The 22,364-nt window shown below is 46.0% G+C and overlaps 1 protein-coding gene across 1 annotated transcript in view; it reads left to right on the top strand.

Moving 5' to 3' along the window:
• LOC115184203 (uncharacterized) overlaps positions 1–22,177 on the top strand; it is a gene marked incomplete at its 3' end in the record, with an annotated part of 38,565 nt that extends 16,388 nt beyond the window's left edge. The window contains exon 3 of the mRNA XM_029745223.1: positions 22,023–22,177. Coding sequence (XP_029601083.1) covers positions 22,023–22,177 — 155 coding nt within the window. The remainder of the gene's footprint in view (positions 1–22,022) is intronic.
• Positions 22,178–22,364: the final 187 nt, after the last annotated feature.

Here is a 22,364-nt window from a genome sequence, read left to right as displayed (position 1 = left end):
TCTCAGATTACACAGATCCACAAAGAATTAACAAACAAATCCAATTTTGATAAACTTCCATATCTACTGGGTGAAATACCACAGTGTGAAATCAAAGCAGCAAGATGTGTGACCTGTTGTCACAAGAAAAGGGCAACCAATGACGAACAAACACCATTGTAAATACAACCCATATTTATGTTTATTTATTTTCCCTTTTGTACTTTCATTTGCACATCATTACAACACTGTATACATACATAACATTTGAAATGTCTTTATTCTTTAGGAACTTTTGTGAGTGTAATGTCCACTGAAAGTTGCAAGTAACAGGAAAAATAGATCCTACAAACAATCACCATGAATGGCCACTAAATTTAACAAAGCAAAGGCAAGAGAAAACAACGACCCACATCACACTATAATATGGAGTTTAACAACCCACATCACTATAATATGGAGTATAACGACCCACATCACACTATAATATGGAGTATAACAACCCACACCACTATAATATGGAGTATAACGACCCACACCACTATAATATGGAGTATAACGACCCACACCACTATAATATGGAGTATAACGACCCACACCACACTATAATATGGAGTAATACGACCCACACCACTATAATATGGAGCTAACGACCCACACTACTATAATATGGAGCTAATGACCCACACCACTATAATATGGAGCTAACGACCCACACCACTCTATAATATGGAGTATAACGACTCACACCACTATAATATGGAGTATAACGACCCACATCACACTATAATATGGAGTATAACGACCCACATCACTATAATATGGAGTATAACGACCCACATCACACTATAATATGGAGTATAACAACCCACATCACTATAATATGAAGTACAACGACCCACATCACACTATAATATGGAGTATAACAACCCACATCACTATAATATGGATTATAACGACCCACACCACTATAAAATGGAGTATAACGACCCACATCACTATAATATGGAGTATAACGACCCACACCACTATAATATGGAGTATAACGACCCACACCACTATAATATGGAGTATAACGACCCACATCACACTATAATATGGAGTATAACAACCCACATCACTATAATATGAAGTACAACGACCCACATCACACTATAATATGGAGTATAACAACCCACATCACTATAATATGGATTATAACGACCCACACCACTATAAAATGGAGTATAACGACCCACATCACTATAATATGGAGTATAACGACCCACACCACTATAATATGGAGTATAACGACCCACACCACTATAATATGGAGTATAACGACCCACACCACTATAAAATGGAGTATAACAACCCACATCACTATAATATGGAGTATAACGACCCACACCACTATAATATGGAGTATAACGACCCACACCACTATAATATGGAGTATAACGACCCACATCACTCTATAATATGGAGCTAATGACCCACACCACTATAATATGGAGTACAACGACCCACACCACTCTATAATATGGAGTACAACGACCCACACCACACTATAATATGGAGTATAACGACCCACACCACACTATAATATGGAGTATAACGACCCACACCACACTATAATATGGAGTATAACGACCCACATCACTCTATAATATGGAGTATAACGACCCACATCACACTATAATATGGAGTAATACGACCCACACCACTATAATATGGAGCTAACGACCCACACCACTATAATATGGAGCTAACGACCCACACAACTATAATATGGAGCTAACGACCCACACCACTATAATGTGGAGCTAACAACCCACACCACTCTATAATATGGAGTATAACGACTCACACCACTATAATATGGAGTATAACGACCCACATCACACTATAATATGGAGTATAACAACCCACACCACTATAATATGGAGTATAACGACCCACACCACTATAATATGGAGTATAACGACCCACACCACTATAATATGGAGTATAACGACCCACTCCACTATAATATGGAGTATAACGACCCACACCACTATAAAATGGAGTATAACGACCCACATCACTCTATAATATGGAGCTAACGACCCACACCATTATAATATGGAGTATAAAGACCCACACCACTATAATATGGAGTATAACGACCCACACCACTATAAAATGGAGTACAACGACCCACACCACTATAATATGGAGTATAACGACCCACACCACTATAATATGGAGTATAACGACCCACACCACTATAAAATGGAGTACAACGACCCACACCACTATAATATGGAGTATAACGACCCACACCACTATAATATGGAGTATAACGACCCACACCACTATAATATGGAGTACAACGACCCACACCACTATAAAATGGAGTATAACAACCCACATCACTATAATATGGATTATAACGACCCACACCACTCTATAATATGGAGTAATACGACCCACACCACACTATAATATGGAGTATAACGACCCACACCACACTATAATATGGAGTAATACGACCCACACCACACTATAATATGGAGTATAACGACCCACACCACACTATAATATGGAGTATAACGACCCACACCCCACTAAAATATGGAGTAATACGACCCACACCACACTATAATATGGAGTATAACAACCCACATCACACTATAATATGGAGTATAACGACCCACACCTCTAAAATATGGAGTAAAACGACCCACACCACTATAATATGGAGTATAACGACCCACACCACACTATAATATGGAGTATAACGACCCACACCACACTATAATATGGAGTATAACGACCCACACCACACTATAATATGGAGTATAACGACCCACATCACTCTATAATATGGAGTATAACGACCCACATCACACTATAATATGGAGTAATACGACCCACACCACACTATAATATGGAGTATAACGACCCACACCACACTATAATATGGAGTATAACGACCCACACCACACTATAATATGGAGTATAACGACCCACACCACACTATAATATGGAGTAATACGACCCACACCGCACTATAATATGGAGTATAACGACCCACACCACTATAATATGGAGTATAACGACCCACACCACACTATAATATGGAGTAATACGACCCACACCACACTATAATATGGAGTATAACAACCCACATCACTCTAATATGGAGCATAACGACCCACACCACTATAATATAGAGTATAACGACCCACACCACACTATAATATGGAGTATAACGACCCACATCACTCTATAATATGGAGTATAATGACCCACATCACTCTATAATATGGAGTATAACGACCCACACCACTATAATATGGAGTATAACGACAAACATCACTCTAATATGGAGTATAACGACCCACACCACACTATAATATGGAGTGATACGACCCACACCACTCTATAATATGGAGTATAATGACCCACACCACTCTATAATATGGAGTATAACAACCCACATCACTCTATAATATGGAGCTAACGACCCACACCACTATAATATGGAGTACAAAGACCCACACCACTCTATAATATGGAGTACAACGACCCACACCAGACTATAATATGGAGTATAACGACCCACACCACACTATAATATGGAGTATAACGACCCACATCACTCTATAATATGGAGTATAACGACCCACATCACACTATAATATGGAGTAATACGACCCACACCACTATAATATGGAGCTAACGACCCACACCACTATAATATGGAGTATAACGACCCACACCACTATAATATGGAGCTAACGACCCACACCACTATAATATGGAGCTAACAACCCACACCACTCTATAATATGGAGTAAAACGACTCACACCACTATAATATGGACTATAACGACCCACATCACACTATAATATGGAGTATAACGACCCACACCACTATAATATGGAGTATAACGACCCACACCACTATAATATGGAGTATAACGACCCACACCACTATAATATGGAGTATAACGACCCACACCACTATAATATGGAGTATAACGACCCACACCACTACAATATGGAGTATAACGACCCACACCACTATAAAATGGAGTATAACGACCCACATCACTCTATAATATGGAGCTAACGACCCACACCACTATAATATGGAGTATAACGACCCACACCACTATAATATGGAGTATAACGACCCACACCACTCTATAATATGGAGTATAACGACCCACACCACTATAAAATGGAGTATAACGACCCACATCACTCTATAATATGGAGCTAACGACCCACACCACTATAATATGGAGTATAACGACCCACACCACTATAATATGGAGTATAACGACCCACACCACTCTATAATATGGAGCATAACGACCCACACCACTATAAAATGGAGTATAACGACCCACATCACTCTATAATATGGAGCTAACGACCCACACCACTATAATATGGAGTATAAAGACCCACACCACTATAATATGGAGTATAACGACCCACACCACTCTATAATATGGAGTATAACGACCCACACCACACTATAATATGGAGTATAATGACCCACACCACTATAATATGGAGTAATACGACCCACACCACACTATAATATGGAGTATAACGACCCACACCACACTATAATGTGGCGTAATACGACCCACACCACACTATAATATGGAGTATAACGACCCACACCACACTATAATATGGAGTATAACGACCCACACCACTATAATATGGAGCATAACGACCCACACCACTATAATATGGAGTATAACGACCCACATCACTCTATAATATGGAGTATAACAACCCACACCACTATAATATGGAGTATAACAACCCACACCACTATAATATGGAGTATAACGACCCACACCACTATAATATGGAGTATAACGACCCACACCACTATAATATGGAGTATAACGACCCACACCACACTATAATATGGAGTATAACGACCCACACCACATTATAATATGGAGTATAACGACCCACACCACTCTATAATATGGAGTATAACGACCCACACCACTATAATATGGAGTATAACGACCCACACCACTATAATATGGAGTATAACGACCCACACCACACTATAATATGGAGTATAACGACCCACACCACACTATAATATGGAGTATAACGACCAACACCACTATAATATGGAGTATAACGACCCACATCACTCTATAATATGGAGTATAACAACCCACACCACTATAATATGGAGTATAACGACCCACACCACTATAATATGGAGTATAACGACCCACACCACTATAATATGGAGTATAACGACCCACACCACACTATAATATGGAGTATAACGACCCACACCACATTATAATATGGAGTATAACGACCCACACCACTCTATAATATGGAGTATAACGACCCACACCACTATAATATGGAGTAAAACGACCCACACCACTATAATATGGAGTATAACGACCCACACCACACTATAATATGGAGTATAACGACCCACACCACACTATAATATGGAGTATAACGACCCACACCACTATAATATGGAGTATAACGACCCACACCACACTATAATATGGAGTATAACGACCAACACCACTCTATAATATGGAGTATAACGACCCACACCACTATAATATGGAGTATAACGACCCACACCACTCTATAATATGGAGTATAACGACCCACACCACACTATAATATGGAGTATAACGACCCACACCACTATAATATGGAGTATAACGACCCACATCACTCTATAATATGGAGTATAACAACCCACACCACTATAATATGGAGTATAACGACCCACACCACTATAATATGGAGTATAACGACCCACACCACTATAATATGGAGTATAACGACCCACACCACTATAATATGGAGTATAACGACCCACACCACACTATAATATGGAGTATAACGACCCACACCACATTATAATATGGAGTATAACGACCCACACCACTCTATAATATGGAGTATAACGACCCACACCACTATAATATGGAGTATAACGACCCACACCACTATAATATGGAGTATAACGACCCACACCACACTATAATATGGAGTATAACGACCCACACCACACTATAATATGGAGTATAACGACCCACACCACACTATAATATGGAGTATAACGACCCACATCACTCTATAATATGGACTATAACGACCCACACCACACTATAATATGGAGTATGACGACCCACACCACACTATAATATGGAGTATAACGACCCACATCACACTATAATATGGAGTATAACGACCCACACCACTACAATATGGAGTATAACGACCCACACCACACTATAATATGGAGTATAACGACCCACACCACACTATAATATGGAGTATAACGACCCACACCACACTATAATATGGAGTATAACGACCCACACCACACTATAATATGGAGTATAACGACCCACACCACACTATAATATGGAGTATAACGACCCACATCACTCTATAATATGGAGTATAACGACCCACACCACACTATAATATGGAGTATAACGACCCACACCACACTATAATATGGAGTATAACGACCCACACCACACTATAATATGGAGTATAACGACCCACACCACACTATAATATGGAGTATAACGACCCACATCACTCTATAATATGGAGTATAACGACCCACACCACACTATAATATGGAGTATAACGACCCACACCACACTATAATATGGAGTATAACGACCCACATCACACTATAATATGGAGTATAACGACCCACACCACACTATAATATGGAGTATAACGATCCACACCACACTATAATATGGAGTATAACGACCCACATCACTCTATAATATGGAGTATAACGACCCACACCACACTATAATATGGAGTATAACGACCCACACCACACTATAATATGGAGTATAACGACCCACATCACACTATAATATGGAGTATAAGGAAAGAACAAACTTAATGAGACAAAACAAACAAAGAAGAAGCAGCTAATCAGTGGTATAGCTCTTCCAACACCTCTCATGTCGTTGCCGAGCGAATATGAGTTATGACAACAGGAGACTGTTTCCAGGGTAACGCTCTCATTGAGATCTCCACTGTAATACATACAGGCTACACTGGGCCCATCAACAGGGTTCCTCCAGACAGGCTACACTGGGCCCATCAACAGGGTTCATCCACAGACTACACTGGGCCCATCAACAGGGTTCCTCCAGACAGGCTACACTGGGCCCATCAACAAGGTTCCTCCAGACAGGCTACACTGGGCCCATCAACAGGGTTCCTCCAGACAGGCTACACTGGGCCCAACAACAGGGTTCCTCCAGACAGGCTACACTGGGCCCATCAACAGGGTTCCTCCACAGACTACACTGGGCCAATCAACAGGGTTCATCCAGACAGAATTCACTGGGCCCATCAATAGGGTTCCTCCAGACAGAATGCACTGGGCCCATCAACAGGGTTCCTCCAGACAGGCTACACTGGGCCCATCAACAGGGTATCCTCCACAGACTACACTGGGCCCATCAACAGGGTTCCTCCACAGACTACACTGGGCCCTACAACAGGGTTCCTCCAGACAGGCTACACTGGGCCCATCAACAGGGTTCCTCCACAGACTACACTGGGCCCAACAACAGGGTTCCTCCAGACAGGCTACACTGGGCCCATCAACAGGGTTCCTCCAGACAGACTACACAGGGCCCATCAACAGGGTTCCTCCAGACAGAATGCACTGGGCCCATCAACAGGGTTCCTCCACAGACTACACTGGGCCCATCAACAGGGTTCCTCCAGACAGGCTACACTGGGCCCATCAACAGGGTTCCTCCAGACAGGCTACACTGGGCCCTACAACAGGGTTCCTCCAGACAGGCTACACTGGGCCCAACAACAGGGTTCCTCCAGACAGGCTACACTGGGACCAACGACAGGGTTCCTCCACAGGCTACACTGGGCCCAACAACAGGGTTCCTCCAGACAGGCTACACTGGGCCCAACAACAGGGTTCCTCCAGACAGGCTACACTGGGCCCATCAACAGGGTTCCTCCACAGGCTACACTGGGCCCAACAACAGGGTTCCTCCAGACAGACTACACTGGGCCCATCAACAGGGTTCCTCCAGACAGAATGCACTGCGCCCTACAACAGGGTTCCTCCAGACAGGCTACACTGGGCCCAACAACAGGGTTCCTCCAGACAGACTACACTGGGCCCAACAACAGGGTTCCTCCAGACAGACTACACTGGGCCCATCAACAGGGTTCCTCCACAGACTACACTGGGCCCAACAACAGGGTTCCTCCAGACAGACTACACTGGGCCCAACAACAGGGTTCCTCCACAGGCTACACTGGGCCCAACAACAGGGTTCCTCCACAGACTACACTGGGCCCTACAACAGGGTTCCTCCAGACAGACTACACTGGGCCCAACAACAGGGTTCCTCCAGACAGGCTACACTGGGCCCAACAACAGGGTTCCTCCAGACAGGCTACACTGGGCCCAACAACAGGGTTCCTCCACAGGCTACACTGGGCCCATCAACAGGGTTCCTCCAGACAGGCTACACTGGGCCCAACAACAGGGTTCCTCCACAGGCTACACTGGGCCCAACAACAGGGTTCCTCCACAGGCTACACTGGGCCGAACAACAGGGTTCCTCCAGACAGAATGCACTGGGCCCATCAACAGGGTTCCTCCAGACAGGCTACACTGGGCCCAACAACAGGGTTCCTCCAGACAGGCTACACTGGGCCCATCAACAGGGTTCCTCCACAGACTACACTGGGCCAATCAACAGGGTTCCTCCAGACAGAATGCACTGGGCCCATCAATAAGGTTCCTCCAGACAGAATGCACTGGGCCCATCAACAGGGTTCCTCCAGACAGGCTACACTGGGCCCATCAGCAGGTTATCCTCCACAGACTACACTGGGCCCATCAACAGGGTTCCTCCACAGACTACACTGGGCCCTACAACAGGGTTCCTCCAGACAGGCTACACTGGGCCCATCAACAGGGTTCCTCCACAGACTACACTGGGCCCAACAACAGGGTTCCTCCAGACAGGCTACACTGGGCCCATCAACAGGGTTCCTCCAGACAGACTACACAGGGCCCATCAACAGGGTTCCTCCAGACAGAATGCACTGGGCCAATCAACAGGGTTCCTCCAGACAGGCTACACTGGGCCCATCAACAGGGTTCCTCCAGACAGACTACACAGGGCCCATCAACAGGGTTCCTCCAGACAGAATGCACTGGGCCCATCAACAGGGTTCCTCCACAGACTACACTGGGCCCATCAACAGGGTTCCTCCAGACAGGCTACACTGGGCCCATCAACAGGGTTCCTCCAGACAGGCTACACTGGGCCCTACAACAGGGTTCCTCCAGACAGGCTACACTGGGCCTAACAACAGGGTTCCTCCAGACAGGCTACACTGGGCCCATCAACAGGGTTCCTCCACAGGCTACACTGGGCCCAACAACAGGGTTCCTCCAGACAGACTACACTGGGCCCATCAACAGGGTTCCTCCAGACAGAATGCACTGGGCCCTACAACAGGGTTCCTCCAGACAGGCTACACTGGGCCCATCAACAGGGTTCCTCCACAGGCTACACTGGGCCCAACAACAGGGTTCCTCCAGACAGGCTACACTGGGCCAAACAACAGGGTTCCTCCACAGGCTACACTGGGCCCAACAACAGGGTTCCTCCACAGGCTACACTGGGCCCAACAACAGGGTTCCTCCAGACAGACTACACTGGGCCCATCAACAGGGTTCCTCCAGACAGAATGCACTGTGCCCTACAACAGGGTTCCTCCAGACAGACTACACTGGGCCCAACAACAGGGTTCCTCCAGACAGGCTACACTGGGCCCAACAACAGGGTTCCTCCACAGGCTACACTGGGCCCAACAACAGGGTTCCTCCACAGGCTACACTGGGCCCAACAACAGGGTTCCTCCAGACAGACTACACTGGGCCCTACAACAGGGTTCCTCCAGACAGGCTACACTGGGCCCAACAACAGGGTTCCTCCAGACAGGCTACACTGGGCCCTACAACAGGGTTCCTCCAGACAGGCTACACTGGGCCCATCAACAGGGTCCCTCCACAGACTACACTGGGCCCAACAACAGGGTTCCTCCAGACAGGCTACACTGGGCCCAACAACAGGGTTCCTCCACAGGCTACACTGGGCCCAACAACAGGGTTCCTCCAGACAGGCTACACTGGGCCCAACAACAGGGTTCCTCCAGACAGGCTACACTGGGCCCTACAACAGGGTTCCTCCAGACAGGCTACACTGGGCCCATCAACAGGGTTCCTCCACAGACTACACTGGGCCCAACAACAGGGTTCCTCCAGACAGGCTACACTGGGCCCAACAACAGGGTTCCTCCAGACAGGCTACACTGGGCCCATCAACAGGGTTCCTCCACAGACTACACTGGGCCTAACAACAGGGTTCCTCCACAGACTACACTGGGCCTAACAACAGGGTTCCTCCACAGACTACACTGGGCCCAGGGTTCCTTTCGTTGTTGTCTTTAGTTGTACTTCTGGCAGTTGCATATCTACAGGGAGTACTCTACCACCCGTAGGACCCTGTTCATCATCCCCCCTCTACAGGGAGTACTCTACCACCCGTAGGACCCTGTTCATCATCCTCTACAGGGAGTACTCTACCACCCGTAGGACCCTGTTCATCATCCTCTACAGGGAGTACTCTACCACTCGTAGGACCCTGTTCATCATCCCCCCTCTACAGGGAGTACTCTACCACTCGTAGGACCCTGTTCATCATCCCCCCTACAGGGAGTACTCTACCACCCGTAGGACCCTGTTCATCATCCTCTACAGGGAGTACTCTACCACCCGTAGGACCCTGTTCATCATCCCCCCTCTACAGGGAGTACTCTACCACCCGTAGGACCCTGTTCATCATCCCCCCTCTACAGGGAGTACTCTACCACCTGTAGGACCCTGAGAATACAAAAAACTTTGGACAAGTAGAGAAATCCAAGGAGGTTGAATACTTATGGTATCAAATCAAATCAAATTTTATTTTGTCACATGCGCCAAACACAACAAGTGAAGCCCTTACAGTGAAATGCTTCCTTACAGGCCTTATTAACCAACAATGCAGTTTATAAAATTCCATTAAAAAAGTAAAATATACAAATCACTAAGAATTGTGGTGCGGTAGCAAAGAGAACAGTCTATGACTAGTGTGGCTGGAGTCAATTTTTAGGGTCTTCCTCTGACACCGCCTGGTGTCGAGGTCCTGCATGGCAGGAAGCTTTGCCCCGGTGATGTACTGGGCCGTACGCATTACCCTCTGTAGTGCCTTGCGGTCGGAGGCTGAGCAGTTGCCGTACCAGGCAGTGATGCAACCCGTCAGGATGCTCTCGATGGTGCAGCTGTAAAACCTATTGAGGCCATTTGGGATGCAGAGAGAGAACTGTATTCATATCAGAACTTTGAGTTTAAAGGTATTGTGAAGAAGCAGAGGAAGTATAAAGACCTAGAGGACAGAAAGGAGGGATGAGAGGGTGGAGGAGGGAAGAGAGGGTGGAGGAGGGAAGAGAGGGTGGAGGAGGGAAGAGAGGGTGGAGGAGGGAAGAGAGGGTGGAGGAGGGCTGAGAGGGTGGAGGAGGGCTGAGAGGGTGGAGGAGGGATGAGAGGGTGGAGGAGGGAAGAGAGGGTGGAGGAGGGCTGAGAGGGTGGAGGAGGGCTGAGAGGGTGGAGGAGGGAAGAGAGGGTGGAGGAGGGATGAGAGGGTGGAGGAGGGATGAGAGGGTGGAGGAGGGAAGAGAGGGTGGAGGAGGGATAAGGATCGTCATTACAGAAAAGAGAGAAGATGAAAAGAGAGCTAGAGAACGGAAGGAGAGAGAGAGAGCAGTAACCCAGAAAACGTTTACACACACCAAGCACCTCAGGAAACTGTGATACTCAAATAGAAACAATTAGACCAGATCTTCTTAATGAGGCTTAATGATCCCTCAACATCTCTGGAGGAAAGATAGAGAGAAGGAGAGTCGGGGATGGAGAGGGAGGGATTGGAGAGGGAGAGAGAGGGATGGAGAGGGAGAGGAAGAGAGAGAGAAAGACAGAGAGGGAGAGAGAGAAGAAGAGAGAGGGATGAGAGAAGGAGAGAGAGAAAGACAGAGAGAGAGAAGGAGAGAGAGGGATGGAGGGGGAGAGAGAGGAGGGATGAGAGGGGGAGAAGGAGAGAGGGATGGAGAGGGAGAGAGAGGAGAGGGAGGGATGGAGAGGGAGAGAGAGAGAGAAGGAGAGAGAGGGATGAGAGGGAGAGAGAGAAGGAGAGAGAGGGATGAGAGGGAGAGAGAGAATGAGAGAGAGGGATGAGAGGGAGAGAGAAGGAGAGAGAGGGATGGAGAGGGAGAGAGAGTAGGATTTGAGAGAGAGGAAGAGAGAGGGGAAGACAGAGAGAGAGAGATGCTGGGTAGAAAGGTGCATCTTGAGAAGACAGAGATTAAATGACCTAATAAATGACTGTAGGCTAGTGTGTGTGTGTGTGTGTGCGCGCCTCTGTGCCGGGTGGAGCGTATAACAGAACATGGCCAAGATGTTCATAGATGACCAGCAGGTTCAGATAATAACAATCACAGTGATTGTCGAGGGTGCAACAGGTCAGCACCTCAAGAGTAAATGTCAGTTGGCTTTTCATAGCCGATCATTGAGAGTATCTCTACCGCTCCTGCTGTCTCTAGAGAGTTGGAAACAGCAGGTCTGGGACAGCTAGCACGTCCGGTGAACAGGTCAGGGTTCCATAGCCGCAGGCAGAACAGTTGAAACTGGAGAAGCAGCACGACCAGGTGGAATGGGGACAGCAAGGAGTCATCAGGCCAGGTAGTTCTGAGGCATGGTCCTAGGGCTCAGGTCCTCCGAGAGAGAGAGAGAGAGAGAGAGAGAGAATTAGAGAGACCATACTTAAATTCACACAGGGCACCGGATGAGACAGGAGAAATACTCCACATATAACAGACTGACCCTAGCCCCCCGACACATAAACTATTGCAGCATAAATACTGGAGGCTGAGACAGGAGGGGTCAGGAGACACTGTGGCCCCATCCGATGATACCCCCGGACAGGGCCAAACAGGCAAGATATAACCTCACCCACTTTGCCAAAGCACAGCCCCCACACCACTAGAGGGATATCTTCATCCACCAATTTACCATCCTGATGCAAAGCCGAGTATAGCCCACAAAGATCTCCCCCATGGCACGTAATAGGGTTAGAGGCATAGAATCCCAGTGGAGAGAGGGGAACTGGGCAGGCAGAGACAGCAAGGGCGGTTCGTTGCTCCAGGGCCTTTCCGTTCAGCTTGACACTCCTGGGCCAGACTACACTCAATCATAGGACCTACTGAAGAGATGAGTCTTCAATAAAGACTGATAGGTAGAGACCGAGTCTGCGTCTCTCACATGGATAGGCAGACCATTCCATAAAAAAAAGCCTTGTCTCCAGCTGTTTGCTTAGAAATTCTAGGGACAATAAGGAGGCCTGCGTCTTGTGACCGTGTAGGTATGTACGGCAGGACCAAATCGGAAAGATAGGTAGGAGCAAGCCCATGTAATCTTTTTTAGGTTATCAGTAAAACCTTGAAATCAGCCCTTGCATTAACAGGAAGCCAGTGTAGGGAGGCTAGCACTGGAGTAATATGATCACATTTTTTGATTCTAGTCAAGATTCTAGCAGCTGTGTTTAGCACTAACTGAAGCTTATTTAGTGATTTATCCAGGTAGCCGGAGAGTAGAGCATTGCAGTAGTCTAATCTAGAACTGACAAATGCATGGATTGGCTGTTCTGCATCATTTTTGGACATAAATGTTCTGATTTTTTGCAATGTTACGTAGATGGAAAAAAGCTGCCCTTGAAAAAAAAAAAAAAAGAGATCAGGGTCCAGAGTAACGCCGAGGTCCTTCACAGTTTTATTTGAGACGACTGTACAACCATCCAGATTAATTGTAAGATTCAACAGTAGATCTCTTTGTTTCTTGGGACCTAGAACAAGCATCTCTGTTTTGTCAGAGTTTAAAAGTAGAAAGTTTGCAGCCATCCACTTCCTTATGTCTGAAACACAGGTTTCCAGGGAGGGCAATTTTGGGGCTTCACCATGTTTCATCGAAATGTACAGCTGTGTGTCATCCGCATAGCAATGAAAGTTAACATTATGTTTTCATATGATATCACCAAGAGGTAAAATATATAGTGAAGACAATAGTGGTCCTAAAACGGAGACTTGAGGAACACCGAAATGTACAGTTGATTTGTCAGAGGACAAACCGTTCACAGAGACAAACTGATATCTTTCCGACAGATAAGATCTAAACCAGGCCAGAACTTGTCCATGTAGACCAATTTGGGTTTCCAATCTCTCCAAAAGAATGTGGTGATCGATGGTGTCAAAAGCAGCACTAAGGTCTAGGAGCACGAGGACAGATGCAGAGCCTCGGTCTGACACTATTAAAAGGTAATTTACCACCTTCATGAGTGCAGTCTCAGTGCTATGATGGGGTCTAAAACCAGACTGAAGCGTTTCGTATACATTGTTTGTCTTCAGGAAGGCAGTGAGTTGCTGCGCAAAAGCTTTTTCTAAAATGTTTGAGTGGAATGGGAGATTCAATATAGGCCGATAGTTTATTACATTTTCTGGGTCAAGGTTTGGCTTTTTCAAGAGAGGCTTTATTACTGCCACTTTTAGTGAGTTTGGTGCACATCCGGTGGATAGAGAGCCGTTTATTATGTTCAACATAGGAGGGCCAAGCACAGGAAGCAGCTATTTCAGTAGTTTAGTTGGAATAGGGTCCAGTATGCAGCTTGAAGGTTTAGAGGCCATGACTATTTTCATCAATGTGCCAAGAGATACAGGATTAAAAAACTTGAGTGTCTTCCTTGATCCTAGGTCCTGGCAGTGTTGTGCAGACTCAGGACAACTGAGCTTTGGAGAAATACTCAGATTTAAAGAGGAGTCCATATTTAGCTTTCTAATTATCATGAGCTTTTCGTAAAAGAAGTTCATGAATTTATCACTGCTGAAGTGAAAGCTATCCTCTCTTGGGGAATGCTGCTTTTTAGATAGCTTTGCGACAGTATCAAAAATACATTTTGGATTGTTCTTATTTTCCTCAATTAAGTTGGAAAAATAGGATGATCGAGCAGCAGTGAGGGCTCTTCGATACTGCACGGTACTGTCTTTCCAAGCTAGTCGGAAGACTTCCAGTTTGGTGTAGCGCCATTTCTATTCCAATTTTCTGGAAGCTTGCTTCAGAGCTGGGGTATTTTCTGTATACCAGGGAGCTAGTTTCTTATGTCAAATGTTTTTTGTTTTTTGGGGTGCGACTGCATCTAGGGTATTACGCAAGGTTAAATTGAGTTCCTCAGTTAGCTGGTTAACTGATTGTTGTACTCTGACATCCTTGGGTAGGTGGAGGGAGTCTGGAAGGGCATCTAGGAATCTTTGGGTCGTCTGAGAATGATGATCCTTGGTTGGAGTCTGAGCAGATTATTTGTTGCGATTGCAAACGTAATAAAATGGTGGTCCGATAGTCCAGGATTATGAGGAAAAACATTAAGATTCACAACATTTATTCCACAGGACAAAACTAGGTCCAGAGTATGACTGTGGCAGTGAGTAGGTCCTGAGATATGTTGGACAAAACCCACTGAGTCGATGATGGCGCCGAAAGCCTTTTGGAGTCTGTCTGTGGACTTTTCCATGTGAATATTAAAGTCACAAAAAAATTGAATATTATCTTCTATGACTAAAACGTCCGATAGGAATTCAGGGAACTCAGTGAGGAACGCTGTATATGGCCCAGGGGGCCTGTAAACAGTCAGGCCATGTTTCAGTCAGGCCAATCACATCAAGATAATGATCAGTGATTAGTTAATTGACTATAACTGCCTTGGAAGTGAGGGATCTAACATTAAGTAGCCCTATTTTGAGATGTGAGGTATCACTCTCTCTTTCAATAATGGCAGGAATGGAGGAGGTCTTTATTCCAGTGAGATTGCTAAGGCGAACACCGCCATGTTTAGTTTTTCCCTACCTAGATGGAAGCTCAGACACGGTCTAAATGGGGATAGCTGAGCTGACTACACTGACTGTGCTAGTGGCAGACTCCACTAAGCTGGCAGGCTGGCTAACAGCCTGCTGCCTGGCCTGCACCCTATCTCATTGTGGAGCTAGGGGAGTTAGAGCCCTGTCTATGTTCGTAGAGAAGATGAGAGCATCCCTCCAGCTAGGATGGAGTCTGTCACTCCTCAGCAGGCCAGGCTTGGTCCTGTTTGTGTGTGAGTCCCAGAAAGAGGGCAATTATATCTACAAATTCTATCTTTTGGGAGGGGCAGAAAACCGTTTTCAACCAGCGATTGAGTTGTAAGACTCTGCTGTAGAGCTCATCACTCCCCCTAACTGGTAGAGGGCCAGAGACAATTACTCGATGCCGACACATCTTCTAGCTGATTTACACGCTGAAGCTATCTTGCGCTTGGTGACCTCTGGCTGTTTCATTCTAACATCGTTGGTGCCGATGTGGATAACAATATCCCTATACTCTCTACACTCGCCAGTTTTAGCTTTAGCCAGCACCGTCTTTAGATTAGCCTTAACGTCGGTAGCCCTGCCCCCTGGTAAACAGTGTATGGTCGCTGGATGATTTGTTTTAAGTCTAATACTGCGGGTAATGGAGTCGCCAATGACTAGGGTTTTCATGTTGTCAGAGCTAATGGTGGGAGGCTTCGGCGTCTCAGACCCCGTAAACGGGAGGAGTAGAGACCAGAGTAGGCTTGGCGTCTGAGACCCCGTAACGGGAGGAGGAGAGACCAGAGAAGGCTCGGCGTCTCAGACCCCGTAACGGGAGGAGGAGAGACCAGAGAAGGCTTGGCGTCTCAGACCCCGTAACGGGAGGAGTAGAGACCAGAGAAGGCTTGGCGTCTCAGACCCCGTAACGGGAGGAGTAGAGACCAGAGAAGGCTCGGCCTCTGACTCCAACCCGCTGCTTAATGGGGAGAACCGGTTGAACGTTTCTGTCGGCTGAATAAGCGACACCGGTTGAGCATTCCTACAGCGTTTCCCTCCAGAAGCCATGAGAAAGTTGTCCAGCTGTGGGGACCGTGCGAGGGGATTTATACTAACGTTACTATCTGTACTTGCTGGTGGCACAGATGCTGTTTCATCCTTTCCTACACTGAAATGACCTTTGCCTAACGATTGCGTCTGAAGCTGGGCTTGCAGCACAGCTATCCTCACCATAAGGCGATCGTTCTCCTGTATATTATGAGTACAGCGACTGCTATTAGAAGGTAATCAAGGTGACAGACAGTGACACATTCAATACCACCTTGCACCCTCTTGCCTGCATCTAGCTGATCTAGGGTGTAATCATTAGTCCAACAGTTGCAAACGAGAGTTTCTATTGGATGAATTCAGGTATGTTTATCCCCGTTTCGTACCGTTTGCTTCCATTTAAGAAAAGTTTTTTCAACAGAATTGGCGGAATGAATACACCCCTGATCACACGCAAACACAGTTCACTTTCATAGCAGCCACGTACAAACAGCATGATCCCTTTCATAACAGCCACATACAAACAGCATGATCACTTTCATAACAGCCACATACAAACAGCATGATCACTTTCATAGCAGCCACATACAAACAGCATGATCACTTTCATAGCAGCCAAATACAAACAGCATGATCACTTTCATAACAGCCACATACAAACAGCATGATCACTTTCATAGCAGCCACATATAAACAGCATGATCACTTTCATAGCAGCCACATACAAACAGCATGATCACTTGGTTCGTTGTATAATTCCTTCTTGCATCTACACAATCTTCTCTCACCTTTTCCCTTCGCTTGTGCACATCAGCTGTCTGTGACCAGGCAAAAAAACAACATTTTCCAAGCCAAACTTTCATATAACCACTAACCCATACACACAGCCTACTTCGTTGTCACCATATTAACTAACGTCATAGTCAACATAGCTACCATAACTAACGCGTTAGTAAACCTGCTACAATTATGCAGTACAGTGTACAGTGTACAGTCAACAAACAGTTTTGCAGATACACCAGCAGGCCCCGGTGGGAATAAATTAATACAACCAAAAGCTTACCTTGACTTGCAAGTTCCAGTGTTGGATAGCCAGCTAGCTAACATAGCATCCCTCTCTGTTTGAGCCGGGTGGTTGAGTAACTAAGAGAAAATAATACAGTGAAATATAGCTCTCTCTCTCTCTCTCTCTCTCTCTCCCCCTCTCTCTCTCTCCCCCACCCCTCTCTCTCTCTCTCTCTCTATCCCTCCCTCTCTCTCTCTCTCTCCCTCTTTCTCTCTCTCTCTCTCTCCCTCTTTCTCTCTCTCTCTCTCCCTCTTTCTCTCTCTCTCTCCCTCTTTCTTTCTCTCTCTCTTTCTCTCTCTCCCCCCTCTCTCTCTCTCTCTCCCCTCTTTCTCTCTCTCTCCTCTCTCTCCCTCTTTCTCTCTCTCTCTCTCTCTCTCGCTCTCTCTCTCTCTCATACTTCTCCTTAATTCTTAAAGAAATTAATTTGTTCAAAACTGTTCAACTATTGTCTTTCTCTCTATTTGAGTCAACGACTCACCACATTTTATGCACTGCAGTGCTAACTAGCTGTAGCTTAGGTTTTCAGTACTAGATTCATTCTCTGATCCTTTGATTGGGTGGACAACATGTCTGTTCATGCTGCAAGAGCTCTGATAGGTTGGAGGACGTCCTCCGGAAGTTGTCGTAATTACTGTGTAAGTCTATGGAAGGGGGGTGAGAACCGTGAGCCTCCTAGGTTTTGTATTAATATCAATGTACCCAGAGGAGGATGGAAGCTAGCTGTCCTCCGGCTACACCATGGTGCTACCCTGCAGAGTGCTGTAGACCTTCTTTGCAAAACAATATGTTTTAATCAATTATTTGGTGACATGGTTAATATATTTAGTACAGTTTTATGTTTTATTATTTTTCTGAAATTCACTGAGGAGGATGGTCCTCCCCTTCCTCATCTGAGGTGCCTCCACTAGTGTGTGTGTGTGTGTGTGTGTGTGTGTGTGTGTGTGTGTGGTGTGTGTGTGTGTGTGTGTGTGTGTGTGTGTGTGTGTGTGTGTGTGTGTGTGTGTGTGTGTCTTTGTCGTTGTGTATATATGTGATGTTTAGAATACCACAGTCATTACCACAGAATCAATGGCTAGGTAATTAGCAGCCCTTTGACAGTAGAATATATAACACGTTTAACTGTATTAAAGCATTATTCTATTATAATGATCAGACATTAAACAAGCTGGACCTTTCATCCTGCAGGATTCTGTTGTAATATCCTTCCCTGGATTAGATACAGCACTGTGCGGACTAAAGCCTTGTTCACACTGCAGGCCTTAATGCTCAAATCAGTTTAGTTTTTCAAATCTGTTTTGGAATACTGACTGTTCAAACAGCAAGTTACAAAGTGACCAAATAGGATGTCTGTGTTCAGACAGCAGCCATTTACTGCCATGGCTACACTAGTTTTCATAGTAACGGCGAGTGTGTGAGCAGTGGTGAAGGCTGATTGGTGGTGGTGGCTCGTGCTTCCTATCACTCAGAAGTTATGTAACAAGCTAAGGTGACGACAACGCCTCGCCATGGACGTTTCCCAGCTGCTTTGGATGTTTAAAATCATAGTGTACGAACACTTTTAAAGCATCAAAGGATCAGATGATCCAACTTTTTGTGCTAGCCACAGCAGTCAGCTAGCAAGGTAGCCACAGCAGTCAGCTAGCTAGGTAGCCGCAGCAGTCAGCTAGCTAGGTAGCCGCAGCAGTCAGCTAGCTAGGTAGCCACAGCAGTCAGCTAGCTAGGTAGCCGCAGCAGTTAGCTAGCTAGGTAGCCACAGCAGTCAGCTAGCTAGGTAGCCACAGCAGTCAACTAGCTAGTTAGTCACAGCAGTCAGCTAGCTAGGTAGCCACAGCAGTCAGCTAGCTAGGTAGCCACAGCAGTCAGCTAGCTAGGTAGCCACAGCAGTCAACTAGCTAGGTAGCCACAGCATTCAGCTAGCTAGGTAGCCACAGCATTCAGCTAGCTAGGTAGCCACAGCATTCAGCTAGCTAGGTAGCCACAGCATTCAGCTAGCTAGGTAGCGGTGTAGCTTTCTTGCCCAGTCACTAATTTGTTTGTAAACAATGAAAAAGCTAGTTAGCTACCACATGTTCTTGTCAGACTGTCAACAGAGTAGCTAGCGAGCAACAAGATATGCCAAATAACAGTCTAAAAACCAAACAGACCCAAGTAACATGGCCAGGAATCCGATTTTTATCTGATTTCAAATCCCCTTCGATGGTAGTTTGAAATGTGGCTTGAAATATTTGATTCAATGTGCTTTTTTGGATGTTCAGACTGCAGGAAAAATAACAGATACAAATCGGATGTGTATAAAAATAGAATTTCAGTCACTTCAAACTATCAGTGTGCACAAGGCTTGATAGACTTTATTCATATGGCGGCCATTGCCCATTGACTAACGTTTGTTTACAATTGTTTTACTGCGAATAAGGTCAATGACAGGGGTGTTGAACACACTTCCTGGAGGGCCGTATGTTTGGGTCATGGTTTTGTCATTTCCATTTTAATTTGTGTCCAATTAGGACATAGACAACCAGGTGAGGGGAGTTCATAACCAATTAATTACCTTAATAATCAAGCACAAGGGACGAGCGAAAACCATCCAACACTCGACTCTGCCATCCAGGAAGTGAGCTTGACTCTGCCATCCAGGAAGTGAGTTTGACTCTGCCCTCCAGGAAGTGAGTTTGACTCTTCCCCTCCAGGAAGTGAGTTTGACTCTTCCCCTCCAGGAAGTGAGTTTGACTCTGCCATCCAGGAAGTGAGTTTGACTCTTCCCCTCCAGGAAGTGAGTTTGACTCTTCCCTCCAGGAAGTGAGTTTGACTCTGCCATCCAGGAAGTGAGTTTGACTCTTCCCTCCAGGAAATGAGTTTGACTCTTCCCCTCCAGGAAGTGAGTTTGACTCTGCCATCCAGGAAGTGAGTTTGACTCTTCCCCTCCAGGAAGTGAGTTTGACTCTGCCCTCCAGGAAGTGAGTTTGACTCTTCCCCTCCAGGAAATGAGTTTGACTCTTCCCCTCCAGGAAGTGAGTTTGACTCTTCCCCTCCAGGAAGTGAGTTTGACTCTGCCCTCCAGGAAGTGAGTTTGACTCTTCCCCTCCAGGAAATGAGTTTGACTCTTCCCCTCCAGGAAGTGAGTTTGACTCTGCCATCCAGGAAGTGAGTTTGACTCTTCCCCTCCAGGAAGTGAGTTTGACTCTGCCCTCCAGGAAGTGAGTTTGACTCTTCCCCTCCAGGAAATGAGTTTGACTCTTCCCCTCCAGGAAGTGAGTTTGACTCTGCCCTCCAGGAAGTGAGTTTGACTCTGCCCTCCAGGAAATGAGTTTGACTCTTCCCCTCCAGGAAGTGAGTTTGACTCTGCCCTCCAGGAAGTGAGTTTGACACAGCCCTCCAGGAAGTGAGTTTGACTCTTCCCCTCCAGGAAGTGAGTTTGACTCTTCCCCTCCAGGAAGTGAGTTTGACTCTGCCCTCCAGGAAGTGAGATTGACACTGTATGGGTTGAGGGTGTTCTGTCTTCTAAAACCTTTTTTCCCTTTCTGACCAAAGTTCCTTTGGTTTCTCTTATATGATCTCTCTGTTTTCTTCCTGTTGTCTCTCTTGTTTTCCACTGTCTCTGTTTTCTTCCTGTTGTCTCTCTTGTTTTCTTCCTGTTGTCTCTCTGTTTTCTTCCTGTTGTCTCTTGTTTTCTTCCTGTTGTCTCTCTTTTTTATCCTGTCCCATCATTTTATAAACCTCCTATGACCTATTTATGACCTTTCTCTGACCTTTCTTTGTTCTCCTTCTCTCTTCCCTCGCTCCATGTTTCCTGATTCCTCCTCCTCGATTATTTTATTTTCTTCGCCTCTTCCACGTGCCTCTCTTCTCTCTCTCTCTCTCGCTCTCTGTTTCCCACTGTTTTCCGGCTGGCCAGCGAAGGGAAGATTGTGGTTCTGTCTTTGGCTATTGGTTTGGCTGAGCAAGATGACTTTGCCAATATCCCTGATCCAATCACCTCCATGCAGGAAGCACCACCAGCCAATCAGGAAGCACTTCCTCCTCCACCTGACAAGAGGTACCAGTCACAGTGTGAGAGAGATGTGTGTGTGTGAGAGAGAGAGGTGTGTGTGTGTGAGAGAGATGTATGACAGAGAGCTGTGTGTGTGTGAGAGAGAGAGAGAGGTGTGTGTGTGTGTGTGTGTGTGTGTGTGTGTGTGTGTGTGAGAGAGAGAGGCGATTGCGCGTGTGTGTGTGTGTGTAGGAGAGAGAGGAATTG

This window comes from Salmo trutta, unplaced genomic scaffold (genome assembly GCF_901001165.1).
Source record: "Salmo trutta unplaced genomic scaffold, fSalTru1.1, whole genome shotgun sequence".
In the NCBI taxonomy this organism is placed as follows: Eukaryota; Metazoa; Chordata; class Actinopteri; order Salmoniformes; family Salmonidae; genus Salmo; species Salmo trutta.
This window is presented reverse-complemented; position numbering and strand designations above follow the sequence as displayed.